Source organism: Schistocerca americana, chromosome 4, assembly GCF_021461395.2.
Source record: "Schistocerca americana isolate TAMUIC-IGC-003095 chromosome 4, iqSchAmer2.1, whole genome shotgun sequence".
NCBI classification, from domain to species: Eukaryota; Metazoa; Arthropoda; class Insecta; order Orthoptera; family Acrididae; genus Schistocerca; species Schistocerca americana.
In genome coordinates, this window is record NC_060122.1 from 313,837,416 (window position 1) to 313,853,825 (window position 16,410).

Sequence of the window (16,410 nt, forward strand, 5' to 3'; positions counted from 1 at the left end):
TCTGATTGCTGAGTAGGCCAACTTCCTGCTGCATAGTCTTAGCCCTTGTGTCAGCTATCCAGCGTGAGGGAAGGCTATGGAGGTCGAAGCTTAAGCACTCCTAGCTGCCTTCGATCGTCTATGGAACAACGAGTCTCGGTGGAAGGATGCTGCACTGCCAACTTCCGAGACAACACTGGTGGGTTGCAGATAATGCCATCACCCTACAGGCCTGCTGGAAGTTTGACCTGCGTGACCTGGACACTGTCCATCCCCCACCTTCGAGGCTTCGAGAAGAGTTGCACTGCTATTGCTCTTGCCACTCCTGTGGCAGACACCGATGCTGTCGGATCCTGTCTGCTAAACAGGAGCTGTGAGCCACTCCCTGCGAGCTAGAGAGTACTTCAGAGGAACCTGGGGCCTGCCTCCTGAGTGTGAATCTACGACATCAACGAGTGCACTTTGGAGATCACTACGTGGAGCTGGAGGCCGCCACAGTCCTTGCGTCGACAGCCGCCCCATGATGTAGCAGCCGGCACCCGAAGCTTGTTGTGCTGGCGATACTCCAAGTCGTGTGCACACTGGCATTCATCTGCTGACGAGGCGCTGCTCAGCCAGCCCGACTGTGGCGTAGCCACAATATTGTATAACTGCCTAATAAATGTGTTATTTCAATGATTTCTTGGCGCTCTCAAGCGCAACTAGGTCCTCACCACCGCGACCCACCTGGTTCTCTGCTGACGACTGTAGGAGTCTGAGACCAGGTTCCTGTAGTAGTTTTAGTTAATATAACAAAAATAATCAGCATTTTTTATCTGACCTGCTAGAAATTGTGGGAGGGGGCCAATAAATTGCAAATTCTGAGCTGCAATGTGTGATGTACCATCAAGTCAAGAAATAAACAACATTCAGAGTTCTAAATTTGCGTACACCTGAGTCTCTTTTTGATTTTTCACATTATTAGAGATGCTTGGTGTTCTCTGCCTTGTCATCAGTTAAGAAACGTACAGGAAGAATCAACTGCAGGTGAACAACGAAAGGAAGTTAAGTTCGCACCAACATTTTTTCAAACAATCTGAATTACACCCGTTCGACTTCAAGAACTTTTATTCGCTACCATCTTCAAGATTAATATTCGTGAAAATTTTGATTTATTTATTTTTTCGACAGTTATTATTTCCAGCAAGGCGATTACGCCGCACAGTCTGAGTCCTCTTCTGCAACGCAAGCGGCCTGCTCTGAGCTGCACCTCGTACTGGAATCGCATGTTTCCACCACCGTAGGCAGGTACGCAGTTGAAGGATCGCCTATACAGATCATTACCTGCAAAAACAGAGTAATATGCAGTAAGAAAGTGTAATAAATCCAAAAAAATAACAACTGATAATTCTTAGTTTGATAGAAATACTTATTACAATCACCTACGTTATAAAACTCTCTTTTTAAAAAATAAATGAAAATGGCAAGGGTATTTCGTATCTGGTGGAGCGCATACCCCCTACGAATTATGGAACTAAACCTTGTTAGCAAGTTCGTTAGAGATTTCTGTCTTCTTCTTAACGTAACGATCTTAATAGAAGAGTGGTGAAATGGAGCTCGAGAAAAAGCCTTTTTAGGGTTTCTTCAGTTTTATTTTTAAATTACTGTGTGACATCATCACAAATCATCATTTTAAATTTCGTACGCAGTGTTTTGGTTCTTTTGCCCTGTGATCTGCAGCCCCCTTAGACCAAACATTCCTTTGGCTGTATAATTGGGAATATTTCATCAGAGTCTCAGGGATAAAAAAAGTATAACATACAATTACGGACTACAGAGAGCAGTATTTAAGTAAACTTAGATATTCACTTCCAAACATCCACAAAAATCGTAGGCTGGATTCCAAAAGTTTTGAACCTCTGACCGAATCCACGATGCGTGGAGTGACAGAAAAGGTGAGAAGCAGGAGCACAGCAATCAAAATCAGAATACTGTCTCTCCCCAATTAATCTCTTTTCTTCTGTAATGGTGCTCTTCCTTACGGTACCTACAGACATTGGGTCCGACGGGTCGGGATTTAGCTGTCTTTCACATCAAATTTTTCCGTAAGCGTTTAGGAATTCGTGATTCTGTTTCCATCCAAGTGAATTCTGCGAAAGGTCTCACTAACCGAAGTTACATTAAATGTACAGATATCGGTGGCAAATTGGTTTCTTTAAAAGAAACTAATTTCTATTATTAGTATCGTAGTTGTGAAAGAGATTAATTCAATGGCTTTACAGTCTTCAAAGTCCAGTTAGCAATTCTGTGAAAATTATAATATTTATAAATTTAGATTTATCACATTTAAACATTTATCAAATATCTGTCTTAGGCAGAAGTTCGTGATTTCATCTCCAATTATGGAAATGGGCCACAAGGGATAAGGTGGAAACTGAGTATTGCACAGCCGCGATGCTTGTACAAAAGGGGCGCAGAGGAAATGTAGCTTTCATTTTGCCTGCATCGCTCACGTTTGTCGAGTGCTGGTTAGTCTGAAACTATACGATGTGTCTGAGACTTATTTTTGTCTCCGAAAGTTTTTATTTTTTCCAAACACCAGTATTGTCCTCTTCTAAGTACACTATGTGATCAAAAGTATCCGGACACCTGGCTGCAAATGACTCACAAGTTTGTGGCGCCCTCCATCGGTAATGCTCGAATTTAATATGATGTTGGCCGATCCTTAGCCATGGTGACAGCTTCCACTCTAGCAGGCATTCGTTCAATCAGGTGCTGGAAGGATTCTTGGGGAATGGCAGCCCATTCTTCACGGAGTTCTGCACTCAGGAGAGGTATCAATGTCGGCCGGTGAGGCCTGGTACGAAGTTGGCGTTCCAAAACACCCCAAAGGTGTTCTGTAGGATTCAGGTCAGGACTCTGAGCAGGCCAGTCCATTACAGGGGTATTATTGTCGTGTAACCACTCCGCCACAGGCCGTGTATTATAAACAGGTGCTCGATCGTGTTGAAAGATGCAATCGACATCCCCGAATTGCTCTTCAACAGTGGGAAGCGAGAAGGTGCATAAAACATTTATGTAGGCCTGTGCTGTGATAGTGCCACGCAAAACAACAAGGGGTGTAAGCCACCTCCATGAAAAACACGGCCTCACCATAACACCGCCTCCGAATTTTACTGTTGGCACTACACACGCTGGCAGATGACGTTCACCGGGCATTTGCCGTACCCACACCCTCCCATCGGATCGTCACATTGTGTACAGTGATTCATCACTCCACACCACGTTTTTCCACTGTTCAATCGTCCATTGTTTACGCTCCTTACACCAAGCGAGGCATCGTTTGGCATTTACCGCAGTGATGTGTGGCTTATGAGCAGCCGCTCGACCATGATATCCAAGGTTTCTCACCTCCCGCCTAGTTGTCATAGTACCTGCAGTGGATCCTGATGCAATTTGGAATTCCTGTGTGATGGTCTGGATAGATGTCTGTTTATTACACATTACGACCCCTCTTCAACTGTTGGCGGTCTCTGTTAGTCAACAGACGAGGTCGCCCTGTACGCTTTTGTGCTGTGCGTGTCCCTTAACGTTACCATTTCACTATCACATTGGAAACAGTAGACCTAGGGGTGTTTAGGAGTGGTAAATCTCTCATACAGACGTATGACACAAGTGACACCCAATCACCTGACCACATTCGAAGTCCGTGAGTTCCACGGAGGGCCCCATTCCTGTTCTCTCACGATGTCTAATGACTACTGAGGTCGCTGATATGGAGTATCTGGCACTATCTGGTAGCATAATGCACCTAATATGACAAACGAATGTTTCTGGGGGTGTCCGGATACTTTTGATCACATGGTGTAGTTCCCTTCGACCCGGCGGAGTCGTTGTTCCCAGTCTTGGTAGCAGCGCTGAAAGGCGTCAACAACTGGTACGGACTTTATCATATCAACATATTGGTCACATTCGTTTGATTCCTGACACGACGGCGTTTCTAACACATCTTTCAGTTTCGGAATTTCTGGGAAGGAAAAAAAGTAACTAGGACTCAGATCAGGCGAATTGGGAGAAGGGGGTAGGGTGGCGACTGTGGAAAAACGGAAATGCCTTTTGAGGTGAAAAGTTCCGTAGTGTAAGTAGCTGTGTCACATGGGGCGTTGTCATGATGCAACATACACTTGTCTGCAGTGTCCGATCTTACTCGATTCACTCTTTTCCTGAGCCTTTCAAGGTTATCTTTGTAAAACACTTGGTTGACGGTTTGTCCTGGAGGAACAAACTCTTATGCTCTTTTCGCCAACTGTCAAAAAAAAAAAAAATCAGCAGTGTTTTGATCTTTGATTTGCTCATTCGAGCTTTTTTCGGTCGAAGAGATGTCTCAGTGTGCTATTCCTCACTTTGCCGTTTTTTCTCATGGTCGTACTAAAAACTACAAGATTCATCACTTATGATAACACGCTGAACCATTCGTGGTCATTGGCAATCCTCTCAAGAAGATCAAGGCACACATTTCTTCAATTTCCCTCCGTTGTGTGGTTTTTCGGCATCATTTTGGCAAACACCTTTCGTATGTGCAAATATTCGTTCAAAATTTGATGGACAGTGAAAATTTTTAAGCTGAACAGGTCTCACATCACCCATATTGTTAAACGTCGGTCTGATCTCACAAGAGCACACATACGTTCGATGTTTCCGGCGTTATTTGAAGTTGAAGGTCTCCATGAGCGAGATTCATCTTCAACATGTTCTCGATCTACCAAAAATGATTTGTGCAAGCGAAAAACTTGTGCTCTTGATGAGGAATGTTCCTGTAGGCCTTATTCAACTTTTCAAAGGTCACACTCGCGGATTCCCCAACTTCAATACAAAACGTGATTGCATAACGTTGTTCTAAATTTCGCTGTTCCGTTTTTTTGACACACAACAAAACACAACTTCACTGATGGCGCCCTCAAAAATCACATGATGGCTCTACGGAGCTGAAAGTCGGACTGAGCATCTGGAAGGGATGAACTCACTGGTTAAACAAGCAGAACAATATAGCGTTTCCAGATCCCTTGCAGCGTTGACAGTCTCATTACTTTTCTCACACACCTCGTAAACGTCTTTCAGAAGCAAAGCGAAGTTAGGTGTGCTACTTCTTCATGTAGAACAGAGAAGCAACGCTAAGAGAACAGTTGAGTTTTACGCTTAAAGGCATCGCGATATAATTTTTCCAGCAAGAAACTCTTCAGCGAACGTGTAAAATATTCTTATATTAAGAGCACTGGAATACTATTTAAAGAGTAAGGAACAAGCCTGAAACGAGTGAACGAAGTAGTTGTTGAGTCAACAGTTGACGACAATCCCTATGTAATCCCAAGAGGAAGTGCGAGTGCTTGCGGAATAAGTCAGGCCAGTGTTGTTCGCATTTCCCGCTCAGACAGTTTGCATCCGCACCATGTGTAACGTCACTAGCAGATTAACCAGCGGGACTGCAGAGGACACGTGGACTTCTTCCGCTTTGTTTTGATGTTCAAGCTTGAACATTAGAGGCAGTGGAGCGTGAACATTTGATGTGCAATTATTGGAGACTACGAGATTGACCATACTTCATCGAGGAAAACTTAAGGGGTAAGAGAAACATACAATTTCTTACAAAGTACAGACGGTTCTCGTAGAGGAAGTACCGCTTGAAATACGTAGATGTATGTAGTACCAGCACGATCGGTGACCGGCGCACTACTTGCTTGTGGCTTGGAAAGCGCTCTCTCACGTCTTTCCTGGATGTTGGGTGGGATGTGAAGATGTTACAAGTTCCCACAGGTTCGCCAGAAACGACACCACTAGACTTTTTTCTCTAGGGTAAGCTCAAGGCTGAAGTCTATGTACACGTTTCGACGCCGAAACGGATTTAAAACGTAGCATGTGCTATGTGCATGTGCAATGATATGTAAGGTACCGCTTCAGTTCGCCCAAAGCTCCTGGCGCGAACAACTGCAAACGCATATGAGTGTAGACTGTGGGCATTTTAACACTTAGTGACGTACATGGTATGCTAGGCCAGTGCTTATGGCCACATTCTTTTGTCATTTTCTTTTGGTGCTGTTAGTGATGTCGTTATGCAATGTAAGTATGTATCTTGACAATAAACTCATAATATGAAATTATTATTCAATAATCGTTATATATCAGTTCCCTGTTTCACATATCTATTCTATTTTTGAAGCACTCTTTTCTTTCAAGGCTGTAGTAGAAAAAATAGCATAACTGTTACCGCAGTTAACTGCTCAATCATACTTGATGCATGTCCTTCGGCTCCCAGTCATGAGAAGGGGGCAGACAACGACTGGTGCAAAGTCCCAAGCGACTGGAGAAAAGCACAGGTGACTACTGTACATCAGAAGGGTAAAAGAACGGGCCAAAATATTCTTAACATCGTCGTCCTCATGCATTCCTGGATACATTCTGAGTTCGAATATAATAAAACTTCGCGAGACGGAAAAGCTTCTGTCTACGAATAAGCACAAAAAATGGTTCAAATGGCTCTGAGCACTATGGGACTTAACTGCTGTGGTCATCAGTCCCCTAGAACTTAGAACTACGTAAACCTAACTAACCTAAGGACATTACACACATCCATGCCCGAGGCAGGATTCGAATCTACGACCGTAGCGGTCGCGCGGTTCCAGACTGTAGCGCTTAGAACCGCTCGGCCACTTCGGCCGACGAATCAGCACAGACTTAGAAAGCATCGCTCATGCAAAACGCAGCTTGTCCTTTCCTTACATGGATGAAGGACTGAAACCAGATTCCATGTTCTTTGATTTCCGAAAAGCATTTGACACGGTGCCCCACTTCACACTGTTGACGAACGTCCGAGCATTCGGATTAGGTTCCCAGATATGTGAGTAGCTCGAAGACTTCTTAAGCAGTAGAACCCAGAACGCAGACATCGACGACGAGCGTCGATCAGAAGCAAGGGTATTGTTAGAAGCGCCCCAGGTAAATGTGATAGGACCACTCTTACTCTCTGTATACGAAAATGATCTGTCAGTAAGGATGAGTAGCAATTTACTGCTGTTCGCTGACGAAGCTGTGGCTATGGGAAGGTGTCATTGCTGAGTAACTGTAGAAGCATACAGGATACTTCGACAGAATTTCCAATTGATGTGCTGAATTGTAGCTGGGCCTAACTGTAGAAAAACGTAAGTCACTGCGGATGATTAGAGAAAAAAGCTGTAACATTCGAATGCAGCATTGTTAGTGTGCCGATTTGCACGGTCACATCGATTAAATATCTGGGCGTAACGTTGCAAAATTATATGAAATGGAACGAGCACATCAGCTTGGTAGTAGGGAAGGTGAGTGGTCCACTTCGGGTTATTGGGAGAATTTTGGAAAAGTGTAGCTCATCTGCAAAGGAGACAGCATACGAAACCCTACAGCTACCCATTCTTGAGTACTACTCCAGTGTTTGGAATCCCCACCACTTCGGATTAAAGGAAGACATCGAAGCACTTCAGAGGCAAGCTGATAGATTTGTTACCGGTAGGTTCGGTTAGCATGCAATTTTTACGGAGATGTTTCATGAACTTAATGGGAATCCCTTCAGGGAAAGCGACGTTCTTTTGACGAGACACTACTGCGGGAATTAAGAGAATCGGCATTTTAGGCCGATTGCAGAACGCTTCTACAACCACCATTGTACATTTCACGTAAAGACAACGAAGGTAAGATGAGCCGAATTAGGGACCGTACAGACGCTTATACACAGTCATCTCTCCCTCGCTATATTTGCCAGTTCACCGGGAAAGGATATTACTGTTAGTGGTACATGGTATCCTCCACCATGCACCGTGCGGTGGCTTTCGAAGTACGTATGTATGCAGATGTAGTGGTGGGATCCCTTTGCTAACAGCCATCGTTCCATAGGGACGTAGAACTCCACAGCTGAATGCTTCGCAAAAATGCTTGTCTCGCAGAACTTGTAATCTACAGCTATCGAGTCTCTTAAAAATCGTACAAACAGGGTATATATATCTACTAATGATCTGAAAAATATAGAATTTCAAAACAGATAACTGCGGTGGCCATTCCCAACGCGTGGAACACACGGTGCAGCAGGCGACAGGCAACTGGCGTGGCCGCCTCTTTGACACAGAGGAACAGGCTCTCACTGCGCTCAGGTCGAGAATGTATTAGGTTAGAGTACAAGTAGCGTTTTCGTTTTCCATGTTGCTATTCTAGCTGCTATAGGTTTATTTACCGACTTTAATTTTTTTGTTTGTAATTCAGTGTTGCTATTTGAGTTTACGTATCGCCATTTTCTCATTTGTAGATTATGAGTGTAGCTGTGAACGCTAGAAAATGGAATGTCAAGTGGAGAAATCGAAACATTTCCGACTTATTTTTCCGTTTGAGTTCATATAGGAGTGAAAGCAATGGAGGCAGCCAGAAACATTTGCACCGTGTATGGGAACAATGCCATTTAACAAAGCACGGCAAAAAATGTTTTGTGCTTTTAAGGAGGACCGTTTTGACATTAATGACTCTCCACTTTCATGAAAACCTTTTGGGTTTTATTATGATTTAAAAGCACTCGAGAACTGGGAGATGTGATCATTCCACCACCGTGCGACATTTGCTTGCACTGGAGAAGGTTCAAAAATCAGGTGTACGGGTACCGCATGCTCTAAGCCAAAATCACAAAAATCAACAGGTGCCAATAAGTGCATCTCTGTTTGTTCGCCTTCAATTGGCTCTTGAACAACACCGACCATTGCTGTCCCGTGTCGCTACTATTGAAGAGAAATGGTGTCTTTATGCTAACAATAGAAAAAGAAAGGAATGGTTAATCCCAAACAAAGCAGCAACTCCCTGTACAAACGTGAGCATCCACAAAAGGTAATGTTATGCGTCTGGTGGAACAGCGATGGCATGGAGTATTACGATATTACGACTTGCTGCCCTGACGTATAAGCATCACTGCTGACATTTAATGTCAATAACTGAGACGTCCTTGCAGACGCAAATCAAGAACAACGACCAGGAAGACTGCATGAAGTGATGCTTCTCCACAACATCTGCCCGCATTCTGACAGACTGACAAAAAACACTATACAGGACTTTGGCTGGTTATTCACCTGGCCTTGCGCCCTCAGATTTTCATCTTCTCCGTTCTCTATCGAGCAATCTCCAAAGAATTTCCTTTCTGGATGAAAATGCCCTCCGAACACGGCTCAACGAGTTTTTCGTCTCAAAACCATGTGATTTCTACAGTCGCGGGCTCGAAAAGTTATCCCAGTGTTGGTAGGCTTGTAATTAGTGAAGGAAAAGCCATTACTGATGGCTAAAGTTTCGGTTATGTGTACCCTTTGTGTTTATTAATCTTATCGAAAAACGCTACGAACTTACACAGCAGCCCAGTATCTCTGCTCATTGGCCAATTTACTTTGCACGAGCCTTGACCACCTAAAATCCGTCGGAAACAGCAAACTTACCTGCGAGCAGTCGCTGGTGCAGATGGTCTCATTAGGTGCCGTACAGATTGCCCACGGGGTGACGGTGGACAGCTCCGGCGTGGTGATTGGCCACGGAGACACCTCTGGCGTGGTGACTGCCGGACTGGTGTGGACGGCACTCAGCAGCTGCAACTGGAAAACGTATGAGCTCTACACAGTGTTTCACAACAATCCACAGCAGTTCCAGTGTGTCTCACAGTTCTGTCATCGAAATGATACTCAAAGTGCGATTCCGGAAACTTTATATTGCCGGTCATTGGAACAAAAATATTGCACAGCTTGCATATTGGCTATGCTTTAAGCCACATTTAACTGGATTGTACACACGCTAATTACATACTCAACTGCCAATTGTTAAAAAGGCAGCTAGGAGAAGGAGATATTTAGACAGTTGTACTTTGCGTGTAACCAATAGATTTGAGCAACTGTCAGAGTTTAATGGAGAGGAACCTTTTGTATCTGTAGTTGTAGGAAACATGCAGTAGTCCTCAGCAGTTAGGAAGCCTAAGTCAGTTGCAAATTCTAATAGACAAAAGAAGGTTCTGCTGCTAGGTAGTCGCATGACAGAGGTGTGGGCCAGCAGTTGCAGGAAGTGTTGGATAGTGAGTACCAGGTCACAAGCATTGCGAAGCCTAGTGCAGCGTTGGGTCAGGTAACTGACAACATAGGGGAGTTAAATAGTAATTTTACGAAAGATGATCAGGTAGTAATTGTGGGTGGAGCTTAGATAGTCTTGACAGGGACGAAGAGTGTGATGTAGGTGGTGGCCTGGTAAAGATAGCTACTCAAACTGGTAGCACTACTGTGCAGTTCGTGCAGCTGCTTCAGCGTCATGATCGGCCTCATCTTAATGCTGCTGTTACATGTGTTAACATGGGCTGGAGAAGGCGCTGATGGTGGAAGACATGGCTCACATTGCAGTGGTGCCAGTTGTGTCTATCAGTAGATCGGGCTTCACTAGGCATGGACTGCACCTCAATAGGTATGGGAAGGGGAGGCTGGCAAAGCTTTTAGGTGACAGTGTAGTGGGCGGTGGTGGGACGACTCATGGGAAAATTCATGTAATAGTTGGTGTTAGAGCTGCACCTTTTTTGGATTGAAGACAACTGAGAGGTATCCCTTCTTAAAGGAAGTCCCTCTAACAAAGGAATCACCTTAAAAGGAGACTAGATATACAAGTAGTGAAGGAATTAGTATATTTCATCAAAATATAAGCGGTATTAAAGATAAAGTTAGTGAATTGCTTGTAGATATTGACTCTGACATTATTGGTATATCACAGCACCACCTAAATACTCGTAATTTGACAATTCAGAGGCTTCCTTTACCAGGCTACAGATTAGCTGGCTGTTTTTCAGGGAGTTCTTTGCGCAGTGGCGGATTCGTTATGTACGTAAAAAACAGTATTCCATTTGAGTGCGTAGACGTATCTCGGCATTGCACTGAACAGGTATTTGAATGTTGTGCAAGGGCAGTTGAATTTAGTAAAACTAAACTTCTAATTGTTGTTGTTTATAGGTCTCCTAACTCAGACTTAAGAGCATTTCTCCTCACGCTACAGAGGTTCCTTGGTTCACTTTATAGGAAGTACCAGAAAGTAATTATACGTGGTGACTTCAATATTAATTTTGTATGTGATTGTGCAAGAAAAAGGATGTTAAAAGATCTTCTAAATTGATATGATCTGATGCAGAACTTTTCCATCCAGCATGCAGGTGAACAGCAGCACAGCCACAGACAATATTTTTATTCATTCTTCGTTACTAGATGGCCATTCTTTTAATAAAAGGGAAAACGCCTTTCAGACCACGATGCACAGATTTTAATACTAAAAGATTTTTCTACTCAAACAACCGTTATATCTAATTACAAACTATGTAGGAAAGCCAGTCCAACGGTAATAGTGAGTTTTTTAAACCTCGTTAAGCAACAAGAGTGGCAGGATATTTATAGTGTCAACAACATAGATGACAAATACAATGCTTTCTTCAACACATTTATCATCCCATTTGAAAGTTGCTTTCCATTAGAACGTTATAAACAGGGTACTAGCAGTAAAAGGCAGCCTGGGTAGCTGATTAGTGGGATAAGGGTATCATGTCGAACAAAGTGGGAATTGTATCAAAATGTTAGAAGTAGTCACAGTCGAGCTTCAGTAGCCCATTACAAACAGTTCTGTAAGGTTCTTAAAAAATTTTTATGAAGGCGAAGAATACGCGATACGCAAATAGAATAGCTAATTCACAGGATAAAATTAAAGCCATATGGTCAGTCATTAAGGAAGTCTCTGGTCAGCAGCACAAGGTCGATGATATAAAGTTAGTTCGTAGTGAAAATATTTCTGTTACTGATAAGTCAGACATATGTGCAGTATTTAACAATCACTTTCTGAGAATTGCTGGTGAATTAAACAAAAACTTTATTTCTCCAGGGAATCTTATAACTCTCTTGGAAAATGCCTTTCCGAGACTGGTGCCTGAAATACTCCTCTGTGATACTGGCAAGGGGGAGATCGACTCAATAATTGAATCTCTGAAGACTAAGGACTCTCATGGATACGATGGAGTGCCTAGCAGAATATTGAAGTGCCGCACTGCGAACGTTAGCCCTGTACTTAGCCAGACTTGTAATTTTTCCTTTAAGAACGGTCAGTATCCTGAACGATTAAACTACTCATTAGTAAAGCCGCTTTATAAAAAGGGACAAAGGGATAACGAAGACAATTTTAGACCTATTGCTATGCCATCAGTGTTTGCTAAAGTTATTGAAAACGCTGTGTATGTAAGAATAATTGATCATTTTATTTCACATAATTTGCTATCATATCTACATTTCGGTTTTAGAAGTGGTTTAACAACTGAAATTGCTTTACTCTCTTTTCTCTGTGAGGTACTGGATAAATTAAACTAAAGGTTTCGATCGCTAGTCATCTTTTTTTTATTTAACTAAGGCGTTTGATTGTGTTGATCACAAAATATTGCTCCAAAAGTTCGACCATTACGGAATACGGGGAATAACTCACAATTGCTTCACATCCTACTTTAACAACAGGCATCAAAAGGTCGTTATTCATAGTGTTGAGAATGGTTATGATATTGGGTCTTAGTGGGGCATGGTCAAATGAGGGGTGGCCCAGGGATCAATGCTGGGACCTCTCCTGTTCCTTATTTATGTAAATGATATGCCCTCTAGTATTACAGAGGATTTCTGTTTGCTGGTGACACTAGCTTAGTAGTAAAGGATGTCGTGTGCAACATTGGCACTGTTTCAAATAGTGCAGTTCAAAAGTTCATGGCTTGTGGAAAATAAATTAGCGCTAAATCACAGCAAGGCTCCGTTTTTACATTTTCTAACACAAAATTCAACAAAACCCGATGTTTTAATTTCACACAATGGGCTTATGATTAGTGAAACTGAACAGTTCATATTTCTTTATGTTCAAATAGACAGTGAACCGTAGTGGAAAGCCCACATTCAGAATCATGTTCAAGGACTTAATGTTTCCATTTTTACTATTTGATCGGTATCTGAAGAAAGTGATAGTTCGACACGGAAAGTATTCTAGTTTGCTTATTTTCATTCGCTTATGATGTATGGTATTATATTTTGGGGCAACTCTTCCCATTCTCAATAGATATTTTTGCCTCAGAAACGGGCAGTTCGGGCAATAAGTGGTGTCAGTTCGTGAACCTCTTGTCAGCCTCTGTTCAGTAGTCTGGTTATTCTGACATTAGCCACTCAGTAAATATATTTTTATATTTTCGTTTCTTGTTAACAGTACCAGCTTATTCCCAGGAATTAGCAGCTTTCATTCAGTTAACACTGGGCAGAAATCCAATCTGCATTTGGAACGCACTTCCTTGAATCTTGTGCAGAAAGGTTTCGAGTATACTGCTGCATCCGCTTTCAATAAGCTACCACAAGAATTCAAAAATCTTAGCAGCTATCCATGTGCTTTCAAATAGAAGCTCAAGAATTTCCTCATGGGTCACTCCTTCTATTCTGTTGAGGAGTTCCTTAAAAAATCAACCTGATTCCTGCGTTATATTGGTGAATGCCTTTGCATAAACTTTTGGCTTGTTTTTTTTTGTTTCATAAACATTTTATTTTATCTGTAATTACTTTTATGTTGAAATTTCATGCTGATACGTTGCATGTCTTTGGAGATTTGCTCCTCACTTTGGTCTTAAAGAATTAGACGTGTAAAATGAAAAAAAAATAAAAGAAATTCTATTGCCTCATATTACTTTACAATTGAAATAAAAAATATCTGATACTTTGAAAACAAGTGAGAGTCAGATGTAATTAATGCTCGTAATCCCAAAGCGGAACATAAAATTGAAGAGCGACAAATCTACGGTTTTTGTGGGTATAATACTTATCTTTTAATTCTTTCTGATCGTTGTCGTATCTTCAAGTGCTTCTCTTCGGGTTTTCATGTTGATTTAGTTGGTATCACCAACGAGTCAAATAAAGAACTCTGGATACTCTATGTGTTTATTGCCCTGACATTCTATTAGAATTTCAATGGACCCAACATTAAACTTATCCATGTCATATGGATCTTAATGAACTGCAACTCACATTGAGACACAGCATTAACATACATGCAGATAAAAACTTAGAATCAGCCATTCATAAAACAGTATGTAGTATCTGCAAAGCCCTCTACGTAAGCCACACTGGGAGAGACTTCCAAAAAAGATACAACGAACATGTAAATGCCTATCACACTAACAACTATAATACATCAGCGTCAGTCACAGACATAAAGAAAAGGCCGCCAATTTCATGATATTGCACGTGAACTTCGTACGTTAATAAAATGGGCAATGGGCACCAAAAGGACTTAAATTAAGAATTGTAAATATTCACTCATGGCACAGTAGATGGAGACATGTTGCTAAGTGATCAACTTGAAAGTAATAATATTAACTTCCTTAAAAACTTCTCCAGTGCTGAAGGCCTATTTCATTGAAAATGTTATTTTCAGCAGCTACTCAATTTGTGCCATGACATAAATACATCTTGATACAAAATTCTCTTCACTGTACACGACTGTTTTAGCAGCAGAAACTAAACTATCTTAGATTTTAAGACACTTTGGATTGAAGTAAACAAATGATTGTAGAAGTGTTACGTTGTGATGTATTTGTTACTGTGCTCTGTGTCCCAGACAGCGAAATTACCAAAAAAAATTTAAGTAAATGCGTTAACAAAATGAACAGTCATGCTTATCACATAATGTACACTAACATATTTATTTTCCTGCTGAGGCGCTTTTTCGATACATAACCTCACTGGCACACACACCAAAGAAAACTCACCCCACTTCACTTCATATTAATTCCAATGTAAAAGTAAATGAAAATTCACTTGATGATGGCAGCTTGCTGCCAATACGCATCGAGGTGATAAAATATTAATAACAAATAACTGCTGCAGTAAAATTACTTCATAAAAAGGATCCAATATACGTTGCCAACATAAAATATGTCATGCAAACACACTGACAGCTACACATATTACAAATATGGCATACATGGCCGTCTGTAATTCACAGTTACTAGATAACTTGTGTTAGTTATCGTTTTCTTAAATCAAGGTGAAGGCCAATGTAAGTGGACAACTTGAATGTTTATGTGAAACAAGTTTGTAAGATATTGATTCAACTGGGTCGAAGTGATAATGGTATTGTTAGACACACAAAGAAGCGAAAGTTACTATAATATTACAAAAATAAACATAGAATGTAATACTGTTGTTATGATTATCAAACGATAACATTTGATCTGTGGAATAGAACTCTGAAATAAGATTTTGTGTAGCACTCTTGTTTGAAAAAATGCCCATGTCGCTGTTTTCAATAATTCATTTTAAGTAAACTATCATCTTTTGTAACGTACCTTGACTTCTTGCTCCGATTGTATTTGTGCATTTATTCCAACAGATTGCCTGCTAAAAGGTGTCTAAAAACAAATGATGCAGTATATTCATATGAGTGGGATTGCGTTAAGGTAGTGCCTCCCTATGAAACGTATTATCTCATTATGAATAGAAAAAGTCTAAAAAGTTTGTAAGGGTGTTGCAGGGGAGGTTGTGCTCAGAAATAATACTGGAGGAAAAAACTCTATACATTGCACCGTTGTCGAGTTATGTGACATTGAAGTCAGCGAGTCAGGTTGTCGTGGGTGCAAATTCGAGCAGCCTGCCAGAGATGGCATCGCGAAAAGTGTTCTTCGTATGCTTTTCTCAGACCGTACAAACATAGCTTTTGCTCATCTAGCTTCAGTTTCTCATTTCCGAAAAAATCACACCCAGTGATATCTGTGCTTTACATCATTCTAGCGCGTCCAAGTGTTTGAATTCGCATATACAACAACTTGATCGGCGAACGTCAATGCTATATAACTCGAATCAGCGCAGCGTATAGAATTTTTCTCTTAAAAATTATTTTTTTAGCTCAACCTACCCTGCAACATACTTACAAGCTTTTCAGACTGGTTGTGACAGCCCTGTGTAGTAATTATGCAGCATGCGAACCATAGGATACTTCCCCCTGCCACAAGTTAGATGTTTGTCATGATGGTTCTCTAAATAAAGGATAAATCTAGTCCTTCTCTCACATTGGTGTAACTTTCTATTTGCCTTAGATGTTAACAAAGAGTTGCAGCGTAACAAGATATAAACTTCACTTACCAGCAACGCAATCTGTACAGCTGTCGCCAGTGCCATGTTAGCGTGAATGACTTCGGATGTTTCGGTCCAGCTGATTAAATACTTATGATTAGCCTTGAGTTTATCAATATCCATGAGATTGTGTTGGTATCAGTGGAATCACTGCACAACAGTTTTGAAGTTTTGACAACGATATCGAAGCTGTTGATGCAGTACGAGGAGGACGGGATTTACGAAAGTCTGCCTAGGTTTATAAACGGAAATT

The 16,410-nt window shown here is 41.5% G+C and overlaps 1 protein-coding gene across 1 annotated transcript; it reads right to left on the reverse strand.

Moving 5' to 3' along the window:
• Positions 1-1,096: 1,096 nt before the first annotated feature.
• Positions 1,097-16,203, reverse strand: LOC124612381. Its single transcript, XM_047140555.1, has 3 exons — positions 16,167-16,203; positions 9,447-9,593; positions 1,097-1,302 (listed from the first exon to the last, which is right to left on the reverse strand). The coding sequence occupies exons 1-3, from the start codon at positions 16,200-16,202 to the stop codon at positions 1,171-1,173; spliced, it is 315 nt and encodes a 104-aa protein (XP_046996511.1). The 5' UTR covers position 16,203; the 3' UTR covers positions 1,097-1,170.
• Between the last annotated feature and the right edge of the window lie 207 nt (positions 16,204-16,410).

Bases quoted from the DNA above. Each gene is read 5' to 3' on its own strand.
- LOC124612381 (XM_047140555.1), bottom strand. From the start codon at position 16,202: ATGGCACTGGCGACAGCTGTACAGATTGCGTTGCTG. The intron at 9,594-16,166 runs GTAAGTGAAGTT...TTCCAGTTGCAG, and splicing joins CTGTACAGATTGCGTTGCTG to CTGCTGAGTGCCGTCCACAC. The intron at 1,303-9,446 runs GTAAGTTTGCTG...CTGTTTTTGCAG, and splicing joins GCACCAGCGACTGCTCGCAG to GTAATGATCTGTATAGGCGA.